Source organism: Macaca nemestrina, chromosome 1 (genome assembly GCF_043159975.1).
Source record: "Macaca nemestrina isolate mMacNem1 chromosome 1, mMacNem.hap1, whole genome shotgun sequence".
NCBI classification, from domain to species: Eukaryota; Metazoa; Chordata; class Mammalia; order Primates; family Cercopithecidae; genus Macaca; species Macaca nemestrina.
In genome coordinates this window covers 186,923,825-186,945,579 of record NC_092125.1, presented here as the reverse complement: position 1 = coordinate 186,945,579, position 21,755 = coordinate 186,923,825, and the positions used below count along the sequence as shown (strand labels likewise).

The 21,755-nt window shown below is 41.9% G+C and overlaps 2 protein-coding genes across 7 annotated transcripts in view; one reads left to right on the top strand and one right to left on the bottom strand.

The window, feature by feature from the left end:
* The first annotated feature begins 286 nt into the window (after positions 1 to 286).
* On the top strand, positions 287 to 4,873 carry LOC105494975 (testis expressed 38). Of its 4 annotated transcripts, none has more exons than XM_011764076.2 (2): positions 287 to 653; positions 4,150 to 4,873. In XM_011764076.2, the coding sequence occupies exons 1-2, from the start codon at positions 650 to 652 to the stop codon at positions 4,731 to 4,733; spliced, it is 588 nt and encodes a 195-aa protein (XP_011762378.2). In that variant the 5' UTR covers positions 287 to 649; the 3' UTR covers positions 4,734 to 4,873. The 4 variants fall into 4 exon arrangements, with proteins under 4 accessions (XP_011762378.2, XP_011762379.2, XP_011762377.2 ...); XM_011764077.3 differs by lacking the exon at positions 287 to 653 and adding an exon at positions 3,117 to 3,256 and having other exon boundaries at positions 4,301 to 4,873; XM_011764075.2 differs by lacking the exon at positions 287 to 653 and adding an exon at positions 3,117 to 3,256.
* A 1,551-nt stretch (positions 4,874 to 6,424) lies between these two features.
* Positions 6,425 to 21,755, bottom strand: part of LOC105494973 (EF-hand calcium binding domain 14) — a 42,409-nt gene continuing 27,078 nt past the window's right edge. Inside the window, exons 6-11 of one of the 3 annotated variants that reach the window (XM_011764072.2) lie at positions 20,789 to 20,893; positions 19,557 to 19,748; positions 17,992 to 18,078; positions 15,706 to 15,817; positions 14,515 to 14,640; positions 6,425 to 9,892 (exon numbers count right to left, since the gene is read on the bottom strand). In XM_011764072.2, the coding sequence (XP_011762374.2) occupies positions 9,717 to 9,892; positions 14,515 to 14,640; positions 15,706 to 15,817; positions 17,992 to 18,078; positions 19,557 to 19,748; positions 20,789 to 20,893 (798 nt within the window). In that variant the 3' untranslated portion in view covers positions 6,425 to 9,716. Of the gene's footprint in view, positions 9,893 to 13,261; positions 13,926 to 14,514; positions 14,641 to 15,705; positions 15,818 to 17,991; positions 18,079 to 19,556; positions 19,749 to 20,788; positions 20,894 to 21,755 lie in introns of those variants that run through there. The other 2 variants (XM_011764073.3, XM_011764074.2) reach the window with 2 other exon arrangements.

The following is a 21,755-nucleotide window of genomic DNA, read 5'->3' as shown; positions in this document are numbered from 1 at the left end:
CTTCAGCATCGAAGGTCCTTAATCAACTGTAATCACAGCAGCAAGCTTCTCTTTACTGAGGTTGCTATGTGCAGGACACTGATCGGCTTCATACTCTGTGTGGCAGGTATTATCTTCGTCTAACAAATCAGGAAACCGAGGCCGAGAGTAATTATGTGACTTGTTCAAGTTCTACCCGAGAGCTGAGCTCTTTTCAAGATGACAGCTGCCTCTTAAGCCCCCTTTTCCTCTGCTTCCTGACATCCTCCTTGAACTCCAGCCACACTGACCTATTCTCTCCCAAAGAAACACCAGGATTACTCCTTGAAGAGTCCTTATTCAGGCCCTTTTTGACCCCTGGAATCCTCTCTCTTTCCATTCTCTCAACCCAAATGCCACAATCTTCCTTACCGTGTGAACCAGGTGCGAGGTCCTGGGGTCAGGGATAGTGACATCAACATCTCTGTGTCCCACCTGCTCACAGAACGGGGCCAGTCCTGGAGTGGGCTCTCTGGGACAGTACTCATCATCAGGTCCTTCTTGTCTGGGTTTTGTCGGATTGAAACCCTTCCTGGGACAAGGGCAGAGCCTTCAACTCTGCTCAATCCAACCTATGCTCATGGAGATCAGCCCTGAGCCCTGCCCGGTGCGACGAACAGTGTAATGGAAGATGAGTAAGTCCTTCAAGTATGCCAGCCCATACCTGGCTCACACTCCTCACACTTACTGTTTTCTCTGTGGATTTGCATGTGGCTGCCTCCTCATCATCTAAGGGCTCAGTTCACATGTAAGCACCTTCAAGGGACCTAAATGACAAAACCCCCATCTCTTTATAGTCTTTATCCCATTGCTCTGTTTCATTCTCTTTATAGCAGTTATCATTATCTGAAGTTCTTAGATCCTTGTTTATATTAATTCATTGAGCTTACATTCTGGAGGAGTGAAACAGACAATAAATAAACATATAATGTTAGGTGATGCTACATGCTGTGCTGAAAAACAGCAGGCTAAGAGAGAGTGAGATAAGGGGGCACTTGAGCAGAGACCTGAAGGTAATGTGGGAATGCGGGGGGAGGAGCCTTCCAGGTAGAGGAACAGCAAGTGCAAAGGCCCTGATGAGGAGGTTATTGAGTCTGAATGAGTGAGGGCACAGCGGTAGAAATGAGACCAAGAAGGTATAGGGAGGGTTAGTTAGATTGCTCATGCCTTGGTTAAGGACTTTGATTTTAAATCTAATGAGATCGGAAGTTACTATATGTTTTAAGCAGCGGAGCAACATGATCCTTTTTAAAAGGATCATGCTGGCTGCTGGTGGAATTTAGGGTATGTGGAGGCAAGGATGGAAACTCTCCCAAGGGTGACTAATTTGTCCTAGTTTGCCTAGGACTTTCTTGGCTCTAGCATTGAAAGCCCCATGTCCTGAGAACCACCCCAGTCTTGGGCAAACCAGGATGTTGGTCACCCTACAGGGAGAACAGTAATCTAAGTGAGAGATGGTGGTACTTGGACTAAAGTGAGAAAGAAAAAAGTGGCCAGATTTTGGTTGTATTTTGAAATAAAAGCCTACAGATCTTGCTGGTGGAGTCAGTGTGGGTGTGACAGAATGAAAGGAGTCAAGGATGACTTGCAGGTTTTTGGCCTGAACAACTCGAAGGACAGAGATGCTACTTATGAAGAGGAGGAAGGCTGTAGGTAAAGTAGACTTTGGAGGATGGATAATCAGAGTTTGGTTTTGGACATACTGGTTTGGGATAATTTAACAGACTGGCAAGGAGGGATGTCAACCAAGTATTTGGGTATGAGTCTAAAAGTTCTGAGGAGCATTCCAGGCTGGAGAGATACAGTTGTATGCTGTCAGTGTATAGTGATATTTAAAGCCAGGGGTCTGGGTGAGATAACTGATGGAATGAATGTAGATAGAGCACTAAGAACTGAGCCCTAGACATGCCTATATTTAGCGATCAGGGGAAAAGGGGGAAACCAGCAAAGGAGAATGATAAGTAGGGGCCAGTGATATAGGAGGAGAGCAAGGGTAAGTGGATCCTGGAGAGAATTCTGTGCTGAATAGTTCCCTAAGTCACACACTGGAGGACTATAAAGAGGGGAGTCATTAAAATGGTGCCAAGAAGCTGAGCTACAAGCAGTGGTGCAACCTACTGGGAAGGCTGACTTAAGCTTAATTAGGGAAGGGCTTTCTAACTGAGCTGCCCATAAATGCATCAAGCTGCTTCAGGAGGTGGTGAGCAAGTTCCTGACTCAAGTGAGTACTGAGTCCAAGGGGATTAGTTGCTGTGTAGGGAAAAATCTACCCCCAGGAGTCAAGCATGGTCCTGATGGTAGGACCAGATGGTGTGAGATGAACTAGACAACTCTCAAAGTTCCTTCAAATGGGAGATGATATGATTCTGGGCAGTTTGTCACAGAGTAGGGGAGCTGAGCTGAGTCCTGAAGGATGAGTAGGTGTTCAGTGGTGGGAAAGTGGGCAGGGGCACTCCTGGGTGAAGGAGCAGCATGAGCACACCTCCAGAGATGTGAATGAGCAGGGTCTGTTCAGGAGTATGGACTAGGCAGAAGGGAAAGGTGTGTGGAGGATGAGGAGGGAAGTAAGGCTAGCAGGAGATGCAGGCCAGATGGTGGGGAGCCTCACAGGGCCTGGTGCCTGGGAAACACTTGTCAGCACTTGAAGGAAGGTAACTAAATAAAAGACAGTTTGTTGGAGCCAAAGAAGGAGGTATTGACCACTTGGTTCCCTTGAGCAGGTTTTTCCTGCAACTTGGTTAGGTACTTTTTGAGAACAGGGCTGCCCAATGCTGTGTGTTCCTTGTTACATTCCTCACTGGGGACAGGTATCCCATCAACTGTTCCCTAAAGATCAGCAACATCAGTAAATCCCTGAGGGATGATGGCCCTTTCCTGGGGTCTGCTCTGTGGGTTCACCATAAGGGGTAGGGGCAGACAATTCAATAGGTGAACCAGTCTCTGATAGAAGTAGTAGAGACAATCCACCCAAAAAATGCCACTGGATGATGTCCCCTCCTTCCATTAACCCAGGACCACTTCACAAGCACTACCCCTAGAATGCCCAATGCTCAGAACCCAGTGACCTCTCCTTTAGAGAACAAAGGGCCTGGGCATTCTGGAGACTCTGACTGGCTGGGCAGATAGGCTGACTGGCTGGGCAGATGGGTGGGTGAGTTCCCTCTCCCCAGAGCCATCGGCCAGGTACCAAAGCTCAACCATATGGATTCCCAACAGGAGGACCTGCGCTTCCCTGGGAGTAAGTGCTCCTCCAGTCCCTGTCACTGGACTTGTGCCTTAGGGCTTGGGGACAAACACTTTGCATGGATGGGACAGTGCCTGGCTGCATGGAAGAGAGCTAAGCAGTTAGGAGATAGTCTACTCTAGAAAACTAAGGATTCTTTTAAGGCAAAGACCGTGCTCTGATCAACCAGAGAAGATACTATCAATAGCCCAGGACCATCACAGCTGAATGGAGTGGGATGGGACATTGGTGGCTCTGTCAACTGATGAACTTTCACTTTTTTTTTTTTTTTTTTTTTGAGATGAAGTTTTGCTCTGTTGCCCAGGCTGGAGTGCAGTGGTGCAATCTAGGCTCACTGCAACCTCCACCTCCTGGATTCAAGTTATTCTCCTGCTTCAGCCTCTCAAGTAGCTGGGACTGCAGGCGTGCACCACCACACCTGGGTATTTTTAAAATTTTTAGTAGAGATGGGGTTTCACCATGTTGGCCAGGCTGGACTCAAACTCCTGACCTCAGGTGATCTGCCCGCCTGGGCCTTACAAAGTGCTGGTGAACTTTTACTTCTTGATGGACTTGCCCATAGTGAAACTTCTCAGTCTGATGGATTGGATGGGTCCTGGCTTAGGAACCAGAGGCTTGACTGAGCCTGGGCAGCACATGGCCCCTCTAGACATAGCTTTTCTCATCTGTAAAGAGTTAAAGGTGGTGCTTAAGCTTCCTGGAAATCTAGCTTTGACTGAATAAGAGAATGATGAGGCAAGTCAACGAGGGAGGGAAGGAATGGTGAGAGTAGTTAAGTGGATGGAGTGATTGATGAATGGGTTAAGTGAAAGAGGAATGAGAAACAGTTCAGGCCCCAAGCTACAGCTATCAGCCAGCATGCCTCTTTTTCTTTCTTGTTGCCTTAGTGTGGGTCTCATTGTACTTTGGATTCCTGGGGCTGTGTTCTGTGATAACTGGAGGGTGCATTATCTTTCTGCACTGGAGGAAGAACTTGAGGCGGGAAGAGCGTGCCCAGCAGTGGGTGGAGGTGATGAGAGCTGCCACATTCACCTACAGCCCACTGTTGTACTGGATTAATAAGCGACGGCGCTACGGCATGAATGCAGCCATCAACACGGGCCCTCCCCCTGCTGTCACCAAGACTGAGACTGAGGTCCAGAATCCAGATGTTCTGTGGGAGTTGGACATCCCCGAAGGCAGGAGCTATGCTGACCAAGTCAGTAACCCCAAGGCGGAAGACCCCGCTCCCCTGCAACCTGCACTGCAGGGGGCTCCACAGCAGCCCCAGGCCAGCTCCCCATTTCCACTTCCCATCTTTCAGGAGGTGCCCGTTGCCCCACCCTTGTGCAACCTACCCCCGCTGCTGAACCACTCTGTCTCCTATCCTTCAGCCACCTGTCCTGAAAGGAATGTTCTCTTCCATTCCCTCCCGAATCTGGCCCATGAAGACCACAGCTTCAATGCCAAGCCTTTTGCTTCAGAATTGTAGCCTCCTCTCACTGAGGGTGGGAGCTGCAGGAATCAGGTGCAGAGTAGGAAATGGAACTAACCTCAAAAAGGTGGTATTGACAGAGGTCAGGACCCACCTGGATGTCATGCTATGAAATTAAAAAAAACAAAACAAAAAAACGTCCAAGGCTCCCTCGTGTCTCATTTGCTCTTAGGAAGGCAATGTCCTTCCTGTCTGATGGGGTCACTTTGCAAACCAAGTTGGTTGCTGAGTCTCACCAATATGAACTGGCACTGAAGGTTGGCTGTGGGGAGACGCACTGAACCAGTACTTGTGGATGGACTCAATATCCCTCTGTTCAGTATTTAAAACAAAAACGTGTGCCAGGCCCTGGCCTGGGTACCCCAAGGCACTGGTGTTCTGTGGGATGTGAAGCACAGTTGCCACAAGAGTGATAGCTGCTGAGGGTGTGAGCTATGGTGATTTACAGTGGCGATGGCACAGGCAAAACGAGTCATCATGAGCCCTGTGAGCCACACTGCACTACGGGATGAAATACATTCTTTGTTATTATCTATGATGTATGTAGCTCTTACGTGGTTGCCTCTGTACATTATTTCTAACAATTCACAAGAACACTGCCAAATGGATATCATGATCCTCCTCTTATGGATAAGAGACAGGTTCCAAGGGCATATGCCATACCTTTCTTAGTTGCAGAGCCAGTTCTCAAATCTACATCTGCCTTTCATCAAAGTTACTGGTATGAAAGTCATTGATCATCAAAGGTACTGATCTTCCCACCATACACCATAGTGCCCCTTCCCTAATGACATGTTGTGTTAGAAAACGCTTGGTGAATGCTTTGGATTGTACGTAGGGTGTCATTAAGTTGGTCCATGAATTGGCTTGGAGGAAGGGCTGGTCAGTGAACTGCCTAACATTATAAGTAGACAGATATCCATAGACATAGAATCCATGTCCCCTTTCCAAAAATTAAGATCCATCACATGGGAATATTAATAATGTTTGTACTTCTGGAAATGGTTCTAAAAGGTGAGACAAAGATAATACTGGCCATTTGGCTCCAGTTTTGAGGTAAGAAAGCCCAGCTCTATCACAGGATATGTGTTTCTCCCTTTCCTTTTGGAAATGAACAAATCCTCTCATTATATTTGTAAGTAATAAAAGCTTTATGTATAGTCATTTACATAATGACTAAGGGGGAAGGTCACCAGATTCTGTGTGCGGGGAAGGGGAGGAGGTATCCAGAATCTAGCAAACAAACATGTCGAGTTAATTTATTTTTTTTCTGTGTGTGAAAAAGCTTTAGCTCCTGTATGACCCCTCTTTAGCAACAGATTTTAAACTTTTTTTTTTTTTTTTTTTAAAGGTGGTGGAACATTTATGGCAAACACGCTTTTATATTGATTCTCAAAATATAAAACAGGCCTAAGTGGAGCATCTTGGGTAGACACAGGGGCAGGGCTCACTCCTGCCTCACCTTGCCCCTCCCATCCTCTGGATGCATAACGCCTGAACCTTGCGGCCTTTGCTTCTTCAGGCCAAATATCACAGTCCTTAAGGCAGATTCTTAATTACTTTGGGCCCACCATGTGTTACTCCTTGCTTTCAAAAGGCGTAAGGCGTCCATAAAAATAGAAATCAAAGCAGATTTTTTTTTCCCTTAGAAATCGCAGGGGAGTGAGAGAGGCTTTAGTCAAGACACATTGAGAGAAAAAGAAATTTTTTTATTTAGCTAAATTAAAATGGCTGTGTTACTTATATGAAATATGCAAAGCTCAAATCAAGTCATGGAAACCCTGAATTCTCCCTAAACAGAACCAAAATTGCTTATATGTTACCAAAATAGCTCCACTAAAACAAAGTAGATTTAAATTTCTTAATATGAGAAAACAACAAGGTAGGTTAGGTTCGTATAACAAACAATACACGCTCTATAAAGTCTCAGGAATACCCAAATGTGTTCCGGTTTGGATATGAAAGAGGGACCACATCTAGCTGGTGCTGGTAAGCAAGCCAATGAGGTGTGCAGCAAACAAAACCTGTCACTAAAAACAACTCAACAGGCCATTATAAGTATGAGCCCATCACAGCCAAAATCCTCAACTGTGACCGGCAGGACCAGCAAGCGGGGGTGTTGAAGGGGTTATGAACAGCAACCATAAAGAAAGGAATCTCCAACAGAAGGGACAATGGCCAGCAGTAGGTGACAGGAACCCACTCTTCCGCTCTGTTGCATCACACACCTTCCTGAGGGTCAGGCACCTCTCTGCCTTTTAGATGACACCACAGTCATCTCGAAGTCAGGTATTCTCTTCTTTTGGTTCTTCTTTTTCTATGCTACCTTTTTGCCTCTCTGATTTATGGGGAGGCTCTTTTAGTAAACATTATACGAGATAGTACAAGGCAAAAGAAAACAAGGACCAAGAAGCAGTGAGTAACTTAGGAAAGCAGCAGTAGGAGCTGCCAGACCGAAAAGGTAAAAGGATTTAAAACCAAAACCCAAACCAAATTCACTATCCAATCTTCCTCTCAGAGATGAGATATGGCTGGTGAGGCTTGACTACAGCTGAATACAAGTCACAGGCTCAGTAAGTTAAGACAACATACAAATAAAAGTACCAAATTCACACTAAATAATAGGCTTATGGGACGCTTAAGCCAGTGAGTCTGCTCAACTCAGGAGTTCAAGATACCCTACTTTTGCCTGGAAGATATAGTACTTTCTCAGGCAGGATGACAAAAATATTCATAGATCTGAGAATGCAGCATAAACACCTCTGCCAAACTTGGTAGGGGGAGCGGATGGTACTATATACTGGCTCAGGGATGATACTAGTCAGACAAGCACAAGGTAGGAAGAACAGAAGATAAATCAAAAAACAAAATGGATTTCTCCACATATAGCTATCTGATGCAAGGGAAAAGTACACACAACAAAGAGTTAAGGTGTCTTCAAAGTATCTGCCTATGAATAAGAATCTGAAACTAAAAAGGACAAGCTACATTACCCTCAAGTATATTTCATATAAATCAGTTTTCAAAAAAATACCTTCCAGGTACAGACATACTATTTATGGTACAGTATATACAAATATAGCAGTATAATTCAATTTATTGCTAGAATTTTATTTGGTTGTTAGAAAATCTGTAAGGGTGTATATATATTAAAAAGAGGTGGAGGGTGAGAGTGGATGGAAGGCAGCCAGAAGGGTGAGAGTTATTTTCAAGTTACCTAAAGTGCCAGGCTAATTTGTTTTAACCTTTCCAAGAAAGTGAAACTGAGCATAAGCTATAATGAGATAAGGGGACACATTCATGGGAAAAGACTTCATTTTGCTTTAACTAAATTTTAATACTTCTAGAAAAAAAATTTAAGGTTAGTCAACACCAAGCTGAACATCATGTAAAGAAAAAAACAGCCCTTAAATGTTTAAGGGTACCGGACTGTATCCATGGCTGAAGGGCAACCTGAACGAAATTAAAAAGGAAATGACCTCCACTAAAGAAGTCTGTGGCATGAAAGCTTCTCTACTTTCTCCCTGACTTGGCCTATAGCAATGTTAAGTTTTCGTAGTTTTTTTTCCTTTCGAGTTGTTGCCCCAAGACTGCTTCTAAGAACAACACAGCAATTCTAAACTCAACATACAGGAGACATGGAGGTATTATTTCTTTCAATCTAGGGATCTTTCATGCCAGGTCCACAGAAGCATTAATAGGAAGTATTGTACTTGCTTGTATTAGATTTGAGATACTTGCTACCACCATGTGAAGGCCCCAGCTCCAGGCCTGCCCTGCTATACTTTGGCATCCTTTGGATAGAAAGCCTCTAGCTACTTCTGAGCTGATAATTGTAAGGAAACGGAATATTATTTCACATGTTTCATCTCACAACCTTTTTGGCTTTAGTCATCCCCCAGAGAAACATATCAGGCTCTTGATTAGCCTCTAGGTAAAATCTCAAGGGGTATGGTTTTCTGGGTCAAAATTAGAAGCACAGCTCTCTTCTAAAGCTCTGGGTGGTCAGTGTGAGACAGTGGCTGGGGAATTTAGCCCTGCCATTCAGAATGGAGGTTGTACTGGTGGTGGGAGCCAGCTACGGCTTTAAGACAGACTTAAGTGGGTGGGTGGGGGAAGGCAATCTAGCTCACTCAGCGGGGAAAATGGAGCTCCCCAGTGGATAACTTTTTATGCTCATAAACCCTGAAATAGTACTAAAAATGAGAAAAATCCCCAAGACCTCTCTGATTCCCAAGTTGGGTTTAGCTGAGGGAATAGGAACAAAGAACCAGAATCCTACTTCCATGAGCCATGCCTGGAGTCAGTACTGTCTCCAGTGTCTACTCCCTGAAATCGGTTCCTCCAGCTACCAGGACAAACCCCCTGGCAGCGCCTGGGCCTTTGAGAGATGCCTTATGGAGACATGGATGCAGTTTCAGCTGCCACCCACACCAGATCAGCAATTTTTAATAAGTCATTTGTTCACATCCTGTTCAAAACCATTCTTCCTACTTTCCACACAATATGCACAATGCTTTCTTTCATTTAAGTATTTACACACAGAAAAGGCCTATCTTTTAAAGAAAAGACATTTTCTGAGTCTCTATAAAGTGCAGCTAATTTAAGGCAAATTTAAGTGAAATATAAAAGGTGGCTTATTCTCTCTCTATATACATTTCCCAGCTTTAAAAGATAAGGTCTCCTCCCCTCAAAAAAAGGAAAGAGAAAAAAAGAGGGCTTTAATTTTTTTTTCTGGCAATTTTAAAATGTAAGATCTTACTAGTTTTAGGAAATCATAGATTTCTGAACATCATAAGTAAAATGGTCTTCTTCTTTAAAAAAATAACTTTTATATAGCTTCTTCAAACAAGTTAAAAGGTGGCAAAGTATCTGCTACAGTAGTTTGGAGGACTAGAGGACTGATGGGTAAGTAAGGGTTGTTTTGTTGTTAGGTAAGTAGATATTAGGCAGTCCATTTCTAAAATATGCCTGATGAGGCTAGATACCTAAAGCTACCCTTAGCTCGAGGAATGAGTATCTTCCATCTCCATCGGAATCAAATGCTCCCAAGCTCTCTGGTTCTGGCATAGCAGAACCTAGGGAGGTCCAGATTTCCTGGTAGGTCAGCTTCCCATCCACGTCCTGGCCAGCCTTGTGGAATAAATCCTGAAGATCTGTCAAAAATGAATTAAAAAAATGTATATGTCTAAACATACAGCTAAATTTAGTTAAAAGTAGTCTCAACTGAATTTAAAACACTAAAAGAAAAGCTACTCCGCAAATTTTGTTTCCATATGGTAAAGTTTAGGATTTCACTAAATCAGAAAGACTGATTTTTGATTCCTTAAGAATATTAAAAAAAAAAAAAAAAAAGGCTGGGTGCAGTGGCTTACACCTATAATCCCAACACTCTGGAAGGCTGAGGCAGGAGGATTGCTTGAGGCCAGGAATTTGAGACCAGCCTGGGCAACACAGTGAAACACTGCCAAAGTAGAAGCAGTGACAGATAATCGCAGAAGAATGAACGGTCTCATCTTCTCTCTGTCCAGTGTCTTCCCTTTAGATTTTCCTGATGTTATTCTTATGTTGAAGGGGTGAAAAGGAATGCAGAGGCCTAATGAGTTATATGATAGGAGCTAGCCCATAAAACAGACTGTGGCATATCGTGAGATTTCTTGTTGGATGGCTGAGTGGAGACTGGAGGAATGACTTGGAAGCCCATAAAACAATCCCAAACTCTCATAGCTTTCTCGGTTTTGACAGGAAATCTAAAGCTCAAAGAGGAAAGTAACTTGCCTACGGTCATGTAACTCTTAAGTGGAACAGAATACAAATTTCTTTTTTTTTTGAAGCTAAAGTCTCGCTCTGTCACCCAGGATGGAGTGCAGTGGCGCGATCCTGGCTCACTGCAACCTCTGCCTCCCGGGTTCAAGTGATTCTTGTGCTTCAGCCTCCTGAGTAGCTGGGATTACAGGCACCCGCCACCACACCCAGCTAATTTTTTTGTATATTTAGTAAAGATGGGGTTTCACCATGTTGGTCAGGCTGGTCTCGAATTCCTGACCTCAGGTGATACACCCCCCCTCGGCCTCCCAGAGTGCTGGGATTACAGGTGTGAACCACCAGGCCTGACTTTTTTTTTTTTTTTTTTTTTTTTGAGGTGGAGTCTTGCTCTGTCATCCAGGCTGGAGTGCAGTGGCGTGATCTTGGCTCACTGCAACCTCTGCCTCCTGGGTTCAAGCAATTCTCCTGCCTCAGCCTCCTTAGTAGCTGGGATAACAGGTGTGCACCACCATGCCTGGCTCATTTTTGTATTTTTAGTAGAGGTGAGTTTTCACCATGTTGGCCAGGTCTCGAACTCTTGGCCTCAAATGATCTGCCCACCTCAGCCTCCCAAAGTGCTAGGCCACCACACCTGGCCTAGAATACAAATTTCTTATTAGCTAGTCCAGTGCTCTTTCCACTATGTGACACTGTCTCTCTGGATCCAGAAATTCAGCAGCTCAAGAACCAGTGACTCAAAAGTGTAATGAGATACCATGTCATAATCATTAGGATGGCTATAATAAAAAAAGACAGGCCTTAACAAGTGTTAGGGAGGATGTGGAGAAAGTGAATTGAACCTTCATAAAGTGCTGCTGGGAATGTAAAATGGTACAGCCACTCTGGAAAAGTAAAGGAGTTCCTCAAAAAGTTAGGGCTACCATATGACCTATTAATTCCATTCCTAGATATACACTCAAGGGAAATGAAAACGTACGTTTACATAAAAACTTCCACATGAATGTTCATGGCAGCATTATTCTTAATAGCCCAAAAGTGAGAACAATCGAAATGTCCATCAATGGATGAACAGACCAAAATGTGTTAGGTCAACAGAATGGAATATTATTCAGCCATAAAAAGGAATGAAGTACTGGTACATGCTCTAACATGAATAGACCATAAAAACATTATGCTAAGTGAAAGAATCATATTGAAAGAAAAAGCACACACAAGGCCACATGCTGTATGACTCCATTTATGTGAAACACCCCAAATAGGCAAATCCATAGAGATAGTGGTTAAGAGACTAGTGGTTGCTGGAGATTGGTGGGAGAGGTGACTGGGAGTGACTGTTTAATGGGTACAGAGATTCTGTGCGGGGTGATGAAAATGTTTTGGAATTAGATAGCGGTGATGGTTGCACAACCTTGTGAATATACTAAAAAACACTGGATTAAATGCATTTTAAAAAGGTGAATGTTATGGTATGTGAATTGTATTTCAATTAAAAAAGAAGAACCAGAGGACTATATATCTCTCCAAAGTGCACGCTCTCTACTTTTAAAAAATCAGTAAACAAGAAAAACAGCAGTATTACTAGTTGTTCTGTATCTTCTTTTTTATTTCAATGGCAATATTGAGCCAAAATAGTTAGAGAATGTTTATCAATAGTTTCTTCTGGTATTTTCTCAAGGGCCTCATCACAAACACTTAGGAAGGTCAGTTATATACATAACTTTTTTATTTTTTATTTTTGAGACAGGGCCTCCCTCTGTCACCCAGGCTGGAGTGCAGTGGCATGATCACAGCTCAAAAACACAAACTTCCAGGCTCAGGCTATTCTCCTGAGCAGCTGAGATTACAGGGTGTGCGATACCATGCCTAGCTAATTTTTGTATTTTTTGTAGAGATGGGATTTCATTGTGTTGCCCAGGCTGGTCTCGAACTCCTGAGCTCAAGCCAACTGCCTGCCTTGGCCTCCCAAAATGCTGGAATTACAGGCATGAGCCACTGCACCTGGCCATATATATATATAACATTTAAAAAAGACTTGTGTGCCCATAATCAAATAGAAGATTTAATCTCTAATACCAAAGAAGGTCAATGAGCTTTATGTTTCTTTAAAAATCTTCCCAAATTCCTTTAATTTCATCATTTATTCCACACCATACCTAGGTTCAATAGGCCTCTTGCTGTTTGGTATTCAGGAAGAATAAAAATAACTTGAAGGGAGGGAAAACAGTTGCAGTGCAAGGTCCAGTCCATCAAGGAGCTCCTATAAACAAGCATCTGAATAGGGCCCTACTCTCACTCCTACAATAGGTGCAGCAATGCAGCTAATAAAATATCAAAAGCTCTCTGAAACGCAGGAAAGCAGTGGGACACTTGTTCCCAACGTCTTACACCAAGTGGCTAGCTGAAGAATCCTGTTTCTTTTTTTTTTCTTTTTTTGTGGCATGAATTTACACAACGTGCCACACTACGCATTTGGTTAGCAGTATTCAAATAAAAATATGATTGCTGCCTCAGGTCATTCCAAAAGTGTAGTCATTCAAAAGTATCTAAGGCCTATGCTGAGGACTCAAGCACGAATGTTAAAACTGCTATTCCTTAATCTGACCTAATAGCTTTCCCCCATTCATTCTCATCAAATCTTGATGTAACAATGGAAAGTGGCAGGAAGCTTGCGTTCCCATTAAACACAACACTTTCCCTCCTCCCCAAAAAACAGAAAAAAAAAAAAAAAAAGGAACAGGGAAGAAAAGTAATCACATTTAAATGGTGATACAAAAATTTAAGTCTTCTATGCTTTAAGCATTTAATTGCAATGTGTAGGTAACTCATTCATTTATTTAACAAATATTCAGGAGTACCAGGTACTGTGCTAGGGGCTGGGAGTAAACAAGACATAGTCCCATAGGAAGTTATATTTTGTATCTCCCCAGGAAATTACAACAGAGTGACATATGCTAAACAGGGGCAAACAAAATTTAAGAGCACACAGGAGGAGCCTAATTCAGTCACGGGAGGTAAGGAAATGTTCCTGGTAGAATGGTATAGAGAAGAGCCAGAGCAGGTGGGGTGGACAGGAGCAAGTGATTTACCAGGCAGCCAGCTAATACAAAATCAGGAGGCACTAAATAACACCATGAGGGATAGAACACACACTGTTGGAAGCAATGCAAACACATTTTTCTGTGAATCATATCCTTTCTACTAATATTTTGCTGATTTTCAGTAAAAGGGCTCTTCATTTTTGGAGGGCCCTGACAAACAGGGTCAACTTTTACTTTATTTTACTAATCTCATGGTATTGTATTTGCTTTCATGCCTTCTCCATTAGACTGTAATATCCTTGAAGAAAGAAAATGAGACCATATCTTACACTGTATTCCTATTGCTTAGCACTAGGTTGAATGAGGCACTCAGTGAATGAAGATCCTAAAAAACAATAACAGAAAGACAACATAGTACACTGGTTAAAAGTGCAAGCTTTGGCCAGGTGAGGTGGTTCATGCTTGTAATCCCAGCACTTTGGTAGGCCGAGGCAGGCAGATCACCCTATCTTTACTAAAAATACAAAAAATTAGCCGGGCATGGTGGTGCACACCTGTCATTCCAGCTACTTGGGAGGCTGAGGCATGAGAATTGCTTAACCCTGGGAGGCGGAGGTTGCAGTGAGCCCAGATTGTGCCACTGCACTCCAGCCTGGGGGTCTAAAAAAAAAAAAAAAAAAAAAAGAAAGTACAAGCTTTGGCATCAGACTGTCTCGGTTTGCGTTCTGTTTCAACCAATTATTTGCTGTGTGGACTTAGGCAGTTTCCCTATCAGTAACATGAGTATAATACATAAATACTTATGTTCATGGAGTGGTTATCAGGATTATATGACATAATGCATATCAAGTATCTGGCACTTGATATCTGCTCAATAAATGTTAGATCATATATATTTCTGACAAGTGAAAATAAACATAAAAAAGTTATTACTTGGAACATTCCCATTACTACCCCATGGTATAAAAATTTACCTTCAATGCTAGAAACTCCTGGTAGAGAGACAGGTCTTAGTTGGGCAGCTTTCTCAACTGGATCTCCAAGAAACTGTGAAAATTTTGGCAATGCTGATGGCTTTGATGTGAAACTCTCTACTTGCTCTGTAACAAATACATATAGTTTTATTTAGTATTATTGAATCTAACACCAAAGTAAACAAGTATCGAAGGTCACCTTTTAGGAAAATTGGATATACAATTAATTTAGAGAAACATTTGAGAATTAAGTAGCATAGTGACTACGTGAAGTTAAAGGCTTGGATTGAGACATTTGTGGGCAAGGGAGGACCAATCAGTATTATACTACATTAAGGTTTGCAGTAGCAGTCCCATTAGAAGATCTTACAGTACAAGCTAGCATTATACATGTTTAGATGGTAAGAGTTTAAGCTGTCAAGTGACAAGAACATAGAGGCTGGATATCAAAGATCTTGACATCTTGGGAGATGTGCTTTAAACCTAGTCTAGGGGTATGTGTCACCCACTAAGCTAGTGCTAAGAGTGCGACCGTAAGATGATGTAGCACAATGTTAGGACAAGGCATCTCACCACAATTCTGTCTCCTATCTAAAAGAGAATTCAAGAGAGGTTGTACTGCTTTTCTAAAACAGAAAAATACTTGTGTGCAGAAAGGGTCAAAGCCAACACAGTCCGGTGCCTTGATTATGTCCTCACAGGGTCTAAATCAGTGGAGGCTAATGTATCTGCTAATATTGATCAGACAGGTCCATACCTAAAGCCAAAGACCCTTCCAACCCAAAGATGCCATCATTATTTTTGTTAACGATTTTCAGAAGGACGAACATTTATTTTTAAATACATGTTATGCACTTACAGAAGGGAAAAGACTCCCATAAACAACTTTCAGGGCTGGTTTAATATACGCTATGACAGTAACATTTTTGCCTATAATTGGATGCAGACAGCATGGAGAAGTCTATTTCCAGCTAAACATTACCGATTCTTCCCTTAATAGACTAGAGTACAAATCATGTACAAAATGGGCCTTTTCTAAATGAAAGCAAAGTGTATCAGCTTCATCTCGGTGCGTTCAGGCATCACTCGCTTGGTGCGATCAGTACTGCTGGAACACCTTCCCTGCTCCCCGTGTGGCAGGCAAGCTGCTCAAGCCTCCATGAAATATTAAGAAGCTGGCTCTGCTCTCACCTTCATCGGCGGTCTCTGGAGGCCTGTTGCTCTCAGGTTTGTTTGTAAGAGCACTGATCAGCTGGAGTTTCTCTCTTAGCTTGGATACCTGAGAATTTGAACTATCTTCTTTCTGCCCAAAACAAAGATTACAGAAGGTTTAAGGTGGTAGTAAGACTTCATCTAAATGTCCACTGTATTCCCAGAGCCTGTTTAGCTTGTACTGCTTGACCCTCAGTAGGTTCCCTATAAAGACAATAAAAGAATGAATCAACATATACTGGTGATGTCTTTGGTCCTCAGTGCTGATAAGTATCTTGCTGGATTTGAGACCATTAAGGGAACATTATGCTACAGATGATCTGATTCACTGTGAACATTTGGCTGATGGGGGAAGGAATGCATGTGTCAGCAGTAAAGGAAATGTACCCTTGCTCAGGTGCCTATCTAACACCCATTTCCTAAATGAGCAGGATCTTGTTTTCTAGGAGCTATTTCACACTAACTAAATAACTTTCCGAAATATCTTGCTTCACCTTGTGACTAGACCACTTCAGGCAGAATTTCATGCTCTTACCACCTTACAAAATGAAGCAACTGAACAAAAACAAATTACAAGTTTTCCCCTGATCTCCCCTGGAGATGATTCAACTGGTGGCAGAAACTGTTAGGACACAAAGAAGGAGCTGTAATATTTCTAATTCAAAGTCCTGCTTGCTCATATCTTTTAAAGTTTTTTCCCCCATACCCTGCCTCATTCCCAGGAGTATTAAGAGTGGCATAAACAAATACATTTAATTATAAAAAGAGAGACATCTGGTTTCTATGAGGCTTGTTTCTAACTGCTTAGACAAGTGTGAAAGGTCCTGAGCCTATGCTTAATTAGAACACCAACTCATTACACATTTTTTATTAATTATGATGATCTACTTATCTTGTATAATTATTATGTATTTACTTATCTTGCCCCTATCTTATTTCTACTCTAATAGTTACTGTACAGTAGTTCACTTAGTTTATTTAGGGAGCTAAAATATGAACATATGTAGTGAAAACTAGGTACTAAATGCTTGAATAATTAATGGTAAGGAGAAATTGTATCTGGTTAGGATGTCTGGATAAGGCAGGACAAAGGAACTGATACACTGAGATGACAGTTAAAAACAACAAGGGCCTGAAAGCAAAGCCAAGATGAAATTTATGTACATGTGTGTACTAGTGTGTTCTGCCATTTATTGTTAAAATGTGTACTGTGGCTGAAATTGCTACTATTTTCTGATAGTAACTCCCTGTTAGTTTTTTGTGCTCAACATTTATATCTGGCTCTTAAGTTTTTCTGTCTTCTGTAGGTGAGGTTTAAAAAAAAATTTGCAGAAGCAGTTAGAAAACTCAACAAAAGCTTAGCTTATGATGCATTAAAACCTTAATATATTGTGACTTTATCTAGATAATATAAAACTATTAAGGAAGTAAAAATAAAGATGGAAAGCATTACATCAAAAGCTGCCTGTACTGTGGTTCCAGTTCAAGTTCATTTCCTCTGAACCTCAGATCTTCCCAACTTCTCAAACATAATATGCATCTGAGATGGTAATTTAGTCACTTGGTCATAATCTTCCTGGCTTTTCCTTTAACTTAGCCCATGGTTTAACTCTCTAATCAGAGAATACTGTAATCACACTTTCTTTCCTGGAATATCAAAGCATATCATAGATTGTTTGTCTTGACAGTATATCTATCTGGGAAGAACAAAAAAGGGGAAGGTACAAGGTGAAGGGAACTGGCTGAGATTTAAATGGACTATGAATAAAATGAGATTGCGATATAAAAATAGGATATAATTTTTAGATGAGACACCATTTTCAGATTATCTGTGCCTCTGTCCCCCATCATCAGTACAGATAACTTACTGTCTTAGCATAAAAGTCATTTCCTTAGGGAAGCCTTCTTGATCTTATCATATCCTGTATTTGTCCTTTATAATACTTATCATACTCATGATTCATGACCTGTTCAATTATGTGTTAACGATTTTCTGACTGACAGGACTTTGAGCTCCACCAGAGCAGGGGTCACATGTCTGCCTTGCTCACTATGGTCACCCCAGCTCCTATTAAAGTGTTTGGCACAGGGTAGGTGCCTAAAAAAGTATTCATTTATTCACTAATATACTAATTTACTAATTGCTTTGTTTTGAAGTTTCAACACATGAGACCAAAAGTACTCCCTTTGAAAAAGCAGGAGATCAAAACCACAGAGATGCTGCTGCATTTACTTTTACTTCAGGGTAAGCCTCCCATTATTTACCTTTATGTTTTGGATTTTTACTGTATTTGTTTTGTTGGTGACTTGATCCAAAGACGCTCTTTTCAGAGTGGCAGATCTATCACCCATCTTAAAGGGCAAAACAAAAACAAACAAACAAACAAAAAGGGAAGATTAAAGGCAAACATTAAAACTTGAACATCTAGCACTTTTAAATAAATTGGTCAAACTTATTTAAAGGATCTCAGAACACTCTCAACAGAAATTGCAGAGGAGTGGGAGATGGGAGGAGAGAGGGAGAAAGGCCAGAGAGACAAAGTTGAAACTAGTGCTTCTAGCTGTTTCAGTCACAAACTTTAAGACTTCGAAGGATAAAAGGTGGTAGAACTTTTACCCAAAATATCATACTGAGTATGATGCTGCTCTAGGAAACAGTAGGACAGATGGATACTATTACCTATTTTCTCTGCTGGAGAAATATAAAGCAGGGGGAGAGGGCAGAGACAGTAAAGAGAGTTTAGGAGTGGTAAGTTTTCACAATAAGCTTTGAAAACTTTCAAAGCATAACACTCATCAACCAAAATTCTTAGCCAACCTAGTTTAGCTGAGTTCAAAAGGCTTTGTAAAATAAAGCTTCTTTAATCTTCACAGCTTTGTAGTAAATTATACACCCCTGTAAAGCAGGAGGGGGAATAGGTCTTCCCACTCCACCCTTCAAAGCCAAGTCCAGGCAACCTGCCAAGGCTCCACTGTGGCAGAGCCAGTTCAAATGCTGCTTTCCATGAACCAGGGTTCGACTTCATTTGTGGGCTTGCTTCCAGCTTTGGTGGTTACTTGAATTTATGGCACAATTTCCTGTATTTGGTTTCTTTTTTAAATATATGCCTGTGTCTTTGCTGTACAAAATCTTTAAGGGTGGGGGCTGCAGTTATTAAACAAAGAATCCACGTGGATCCCTGCACAATGTTTATGTGAAACTGCACATTTTATTCACAACAATATGAAAACCAGTAAACTGTGCACAGTCTGCCAGCATGAGCGACTTAGCAGGTCAGTTTCCTTACATGTAAAATAAGGAGGTGAACTCAACGACCTCTTAAGCTGGGGAGCTGGTCTGACCTGATCTGTTTCCTGACATATGCAAAAGGTTCCCCTTAATATATCAACAGCAGGATAAATATGAAAGCCAAGTTCAGGCTTATAGAAATGGTAAAAGATTTTTGGTTACCATCATTTTCATGGCTCCCACCCCTAACAACTTCGAAAAGAAAAGATCCAGAAGGCTCTTGGAAATACGTGCTAGCGCTTCCCTACCAGATGGCTCACTGGTAACATGACAGTAGCCTTGTCATCTCTGCCAACAACTTGTGGTGAGGCCTTGGTAAGCGACTTGACCTCTCCACATCTCCCTCTCCAAATCAGGACAAACACTGCCTGGCCATTCACATCACACAGCTAGTGTGAGCATTAAAGGAGACACGGATTAAGCACAATACAAATGCGTAGCCTCTCAAATATGCCAGAAGGCTGTTCTCCAAAGGTGGTGGAATGTCATCCATGCACAGACAAAACACACTGCATGTCACAAAAGATCAGAAAAGGCTTACCATGCTGAAGGACAGGTTTGCTTTCTTTTCTACCTTGCTCATAGCAACCACATCGCTTTCTATCAGGTTGACTCTCTGGGTAAGATTACTGACTGTCTCGTTCATTCCCTCGAGTTTAAGATCATTCTGTCTCTGGTACCCCACTAGGGCACTGTTTACCTCCTCTAAAGAGCTGTGAAGGTACAGGATATCCTAGAGTGGAAATAAATAAAGTTATGGAATCCACTAAAGATGCAAATTAGACAAGCAGGCCAGCAGCAATGAACAACCATTACTATGTCAAGTACTGAAGTAAACTCCTTTTCCTGGTTTTGACCATCAATCATCTGTGTCTGCTTTGTCCCTCCCACTCTAAATTGTTCCTTTTGGAATTGTTTGGCCTCAGCTAGACAGGAGGGGGAAAGAGGGAAGAGGACTACCTACATGATTCACTCTTTGGTCCCAGAAAGCTGAGAGCTTGGAAATTGATTTCCCCAATGTTTACCTCACCTTCTGGCGGAAAGGCTTGCTGGGTTATTAACTGAAAGGTCCATTAACCTAATTTGTCAGAACGAACCTACCTTAGGAACAATACCAATTACTGAATTGGTTCATGTAACAAAACCATAACAAGTAGTGCATTATTTAGTATAAGATTCAATTATTTTTATTGACATCCTCCAGTACTGATTGCTACTTAAAAAAGAATGATAACTATAGGTTTTAAAGGGCATTAAACTCAGGACAGGAATTCTTCTTAGTGAAGATTTCCTCTATTCTCTTTAATGTGATTCTGAACTCAATAGTCTTTTTTCTCCCCTCTTGCCTTTTCGTCTTTACACTTCAGAAAATCCTGATTTTCAAGGATATGCTTTCTAACATTCTTAGAATTTACTGTGGCTCAAAATAGCCATCACTCTGGATTAATTTGCTATCCATTCATCTTTAACCTGCCCAGATAGCTATTTTTCATAGTTTCAGGATAATCTGCTCATTCTAGGTCTTTCAAGGTAAGAAAAGGAATTTACTCCACTGATTGACATGCGGGGAAAAACTGCAAAGTGCCAAAGAAGGGATGGACAGCAATATGGATCCCCGAGATACCAACACACATTCCTCTCTGCTCAGCTCCAAGGCAGGCAAATAAATATAGGAGGCACCTGCTGAGACACCAAACACTAAGCCCAAACTATCTGGCTGCCTCTGAAGTGCACTGTGATCCCCCAGGGAGTTAAGCCAGAGATAAAAAGCACCTGTTTCAAATTCTCACTATGGGTTTTATTGTCAAGTTCTGATGTGGCTGAAGGTGATGGAATGATCTGGTTGCTTCCAGGAGTCTCCTTCAAGAAGTGCTGATTCTGTTAAGAGGAAAGGTTAGTGTAGGCAACAAGGAATTATTAGGTCTACTTAACTATCTGAAATTGTCCTAGAACATTCTAGCCTCCCCCAGAATATATCCACAGATTAATCAGTAAGAATTGCCTGGGAACATACAGGCTAACCAGTCCTGTGCTAGGTTCTAAGAGAACCCAGCTTGAGCAGGCACTAGGCCAGCAGCACCTAGATTACATCAGGGAACTGAGATCCTCCTCGTCTATTTCTCAATCTCTTAAGGAATGAACTCTCTAGAAACCATTTCTCCTTTGCCCCATTGCCTGTACTCCCAGAGAAACTATAGCATCACCGTAACTTTCCAGGGACCAACTCAGTCTCAACCTGGGACAGTGTCATAGTTTCCACTGGACTCAAGAGCTTTGACATTAAAAAGGCAGCCAGTCATGTAACCACTGGCTTTGGGCATTTAGCATAACCACCAATCATGTGCATTATTAGTTTTTCCCCATAGCATTATGCTAGGTAAGACTTACATTTGTGGGTTATTTTTCCTTTCCCATTCCCTTCCCACTGCTCAAGTTTCTTTCCAGAGACTGAAGTATAACATGTTTATATACACTTTTCCTTTAGAGGAAAACTGCATGGCTTAATCCTTCAGAGTCTATAACTATGACTTATCTAGCATAAAGAATGACAGTAGGAGGATTACTATTGGCAGCTATGGAAATTTAAAAGAGACAGATTTAATTATAACACAATGCAACTGGTGAAAATAAATTGTTTTCCTTGAAATCTGAAATCAACCCTGTTTTTAATAAGAAAACCAAAAGGCAACAATAAAGAGAAAAGGAGGAGAGAAGGACGGGGGAATCCATGGTTCTAGAA